Source organism: Coregonus lavaretus (genome assembly GCF_964263955.1).
Source record: "Coregonus lavaretus genome assembly, chromosome: 6".
NCBI lineage: Eukaryota > Metazoa > Chordata > Actinopteri > Salmoniformes > Salmonidae > Coregonus > Coregonus lavaretus.
In genome coordinates, this window is record NC_139993.1 from 38,677,380 (window position 1) to 38,681,286 (window position 3,907).

A 3,907-nucleotide genomic window follows, 5' to 3' on the forward strand; every position below is an offset into this window, starting at 1 on the left:
TCAGTAAAAACTGAATTTGAGTCATGCGTCAACAAATGTCAAATGAAGGCCTATAGCCAATTGCCTTGGCATGAATTTACAATATTTAGAAAATTCGAATTTAGTCAAATATAACTTTGTTTATCATTGATGTGTTATCTTTTGCAGTTGGGGATAGCCTAAAATGTAATTCAAATGAATTTCATAATTTGTCTGTATCGGGGAAATCGTGAAAGCCTCATTGAAATATCGATTTGAATATTATATAGACAAAAGAAAGCCATTTTAACCCACCCAAACATTGCCAATAAAGTTGCTGTGGTGTTTTGGGCAGGAGAAGCCTGTAACATGGAGGGCCCTGTTATACAGTTAGCTGATGGCCCTGTACAGAGATGGATTAGGTGCTGATGTATGTATTACAATAACACCATGTTTCTGCAACATAATGAACTGGAATGCGAGCGCTGCTCCTCTCCTGTCATGAAACACATAGACCCTTACACATTAGGCCTACATGCCATGTCATCTGTTCTGCCCATAGCATACTCTGACAAAGACGAATCGGAGCAGGTTGCAGCAGCATACATTTGTGTTTGTCTATATGTGAATTATGTAGAAAATGTAGATGGATATTATTGTTATGGCTTCTTGACAAGTAAAACATAAAACCCGTGAGAAGTGATCGAGGAATGAATGATAAAGCCATGTAAATGGATTCCATAGCTTGTGCTGCCTTTCTCCTCTGAACATAAATAATGAAAGGTAATATTATAAATAAACATGATTATTATTATGATAATTATATTATTATTCGTATAATTAGGATAATTATTATTAAACAGTAGTCATTATATTATGTTATAATTCAAAGATGATTCTTTCATTGGAAAATGCATCCCATAGTCTCAATTCTGAAAAATATTGCTTTCAAATGTCACACTTTGGAATGTGGATTTAAATATTATTTACTGGTCAGTCTCGTTTGTGAATTAGTATATCAGCGCCATGTTTCAATTGAATAATCAGTATATGTATACATACTGTATATAGCCATAAGTTAAACTGAGGAAATCTCCCTTTCGATAACATTTTGTTTACAAAAGTAACAAGTCATACGTTTGTTTAAACCCAATGGACTCAATAATAATAATAATAATAATAATAATAATAATAATAATAATAATAATAATAATAATAATATCAATAGGCCTAATATTAATCATAACAATAGTAATAACAACAGCACAATTATGTTGTTTAAAAAATATGTATTGATATGACTGGATTAGAGTTGGGGTTTCAATATTGTATATTTACAGTCAATAACGTTTACAATTATATTACAATTACTGTGTAGTATTACTGGTTAATAGCATATGTGGTAATTAGAGTCAAAATGGTATAGGCTTATAATAACATGGGATAATATTTGCCCAAACGCATATCATAAAATAACAAAATAACCACTTATTTAATTAACTGTAACGATAATAAACAATTATTTGAGCACTTTTAAATCGTAAGCCTTGGTTTAAGCGATTGTGGATATTTTTATTGCATCTATAGCAATATTTTGTTTTGTTTAGAAGGGTACAAGAGTGTGCATAATTGCAAATTGGAAAACTAAATATTTTGGATATGTTACACATCAGATTCTGAAATTGATTAATAGATCAGATACAAGTGAGAACTGAATGAATCCACCGACTAACAAAGAAATAAACATACTTGTTTTCGCCTTGAAAGCCATCCATAAATATGCAAATGATGTGGTATTGGTTCTGGACTTATGTCTTATTTAGCTAATCAACTTCTCAGATTCTTAAGAATTGACCACTATGAGCTTTCAACACTACTGACACTGTGGAAACGTCCATCCTGTTTGTCATTTTATATAACATGCATTCCATCAACATGAAACCAATACTTCTGATGATATTACATATTTGGAATATGTACGTGTAGTGGAGTATCTTTAACCCAAGAGAATGTGTAAGGTAGCGCACTCACCACTCCTCATCTTGTCCGTCTTCCATTCCCTTTGCACTATCCTTCATTTCCTGCTAACGGTGACACGATGACCACGTGATTTGGACGGCTGAATAAATAGCTTTTGAGAGCTATGAAGAGGAATAGTATGAAGCTCACGCAGGATACTTGCTCTGTGCCTGCGCGTAAAGATATTCATACAAGAATGCAACAGTAAATGAACGACCTAAAATACAAATGCATGAAAGAAAGAAAGACAAATAATTAAGCACCTATGAAGACAGCTTGTAGTGATCCTCAAGTAAATAGCGTTACTGATTTATGACTTTTCCATTCGAGTTTTGTTTTCCTGCGCTTGAATTCAGAAGAGTTTTTTCCTCGGTTAAACGCACCATAGCCCCATACCAACTGGTTGGAGTGGTGTCTTGCTCTCTTCTATATTCCAGTAATATTTCTATGCAGCTCGTCGAAGTAAACAGGAGTTCGCCGTGGTCCTCCGAGGAGCGGGAGAGTGCTATACGCACGGACTGAGTACACCCAGCGTGGGAGCTGAAAAGACTCCGTAAGGAACGAGAGGGAGGACGAGAACCAGTCTCGCCAAGGATGACTCTAGGGACGGATATGTCCGACAACTCTGCTTTGTCTGATGATGTGGACATAGATGTGGTTGGGGGAGACATCTCCGTTGGCAAGGATGGGAAATACCTTCATCGCGATTTCCTGGACAATGACTCGGACGATAATTTGTCTCAGAACGCGGGGGAGAGGGGTTCCTCCCCAGGCCTCAGCAGCTCTGAGTGTCCGGCTGACCAGGTTGGAGTTGGTGGAGATTCAGGGGCCATGATAGGAGATAAGCCTGGTAAGAACGCTCTAGTCAAGCCCCCGTACTCCTACATAGCCCTAATAACCATGTCTATCCTCCAGAGTCCCAAGAAACGCCTCACTCTTAGCGAGATCTGCGAGTTCATCAGCAACAGGTTCCCGTACTATCGGGAGAAATTCCCCGCTTGGCAAAACTCCATTCGTCACAATCTTTCTCTCAATGACTGCTTTGTCAAAATCCCACGTGAGCCTGGCAACCCTGGAAAAGGCAACTACTGGACCCTCGACCCGGAGTCCGCCGACATGTTCGACAACGGGAGTTTTTTACGCAGGAGGAAGCGCTTCAAGAGGCACCAAGCCAACGAAATCCTCAGGGACGCCGGGGGATTCCTGCCCGGGTTCGGATACGGCCCTTATGGGTACAACTATGGACTCCAGCTGCAGAACTTCCATGCCCATAACCCCTATCATCCTCACCTCACAGCAGGCGCTTTCCCTTTCCATAATACACCTTGTGGACTCCCCTCGCCAGCCTCAATATTCCCCACGCCACATCCCTTGCCCTCTCTATTAGGGGCTGATTTACGAAAGCCATTCTACCCTCAACTAAGCCCTACCTTGCCCGGCCTGGCGCCTCTCAAGACGGACACTAACACGCCAACTAGGCCCTCTTTCTCTATAGACAATATAATCGGTGCAGCTAACTCCGTGGCCTCCCCGTACAGCGCACAGTCGGGCAGCCACTGTCACAGTCAGGCTCAGATCCTGGCCATGTTGAACCCTGCACTCACCTCAGCTTCGAACCACTTGAACCTCTCGCAGGAAACCATGCTCCAGCCTGGCTCACAGACATTCTCCAGCAAAACTACAAATCTTAACATTTGTCATTTCTAAACTGGCAGCAAAAACAAAACTCGCAGAAATCCTACCCATTATGGTTCTGTCGTCTTATGTGAAGGTAGGATAAACGTTATTTGAGAAGTAAGAGTGTTGCTCTACCCCTTATGTTTCTGATCGGAGAGGAAAGTGAAATGTATATTTATGTTTGTAAATGTGTATAGGATACAATAAATGGAAGAAGCATGATAGTAAGAAAGCAAATTGGAAGCCAACATTA

The 3,907-nt window shown here is 39.9% G+C and overlaps 1 protein-coding gene across 1 annotated transcript; it reads left to right on the top strand.

Moving 5' to 3' along the window:
- Positions 1-2,571: 2,571 nt before the first annotated feature.
- Positions 2,572-3,684, top strand: foxd2 (forkhead box D2; the record flags this gene model as incomplete). The annotated part of the gene is made up of 1 exon (XM_084164611.1): positions 2,572-3,684. The coding sequence occupies one exon, from the start codon at positions 2,572-2,574 to the stop codon at positions 3,682-3,684; it is 1,113 nt and encodes a 370-aa protein (XP_084020737.1).
- Positions 3,685-3,907: the final 223 nt, after the last annotated feature.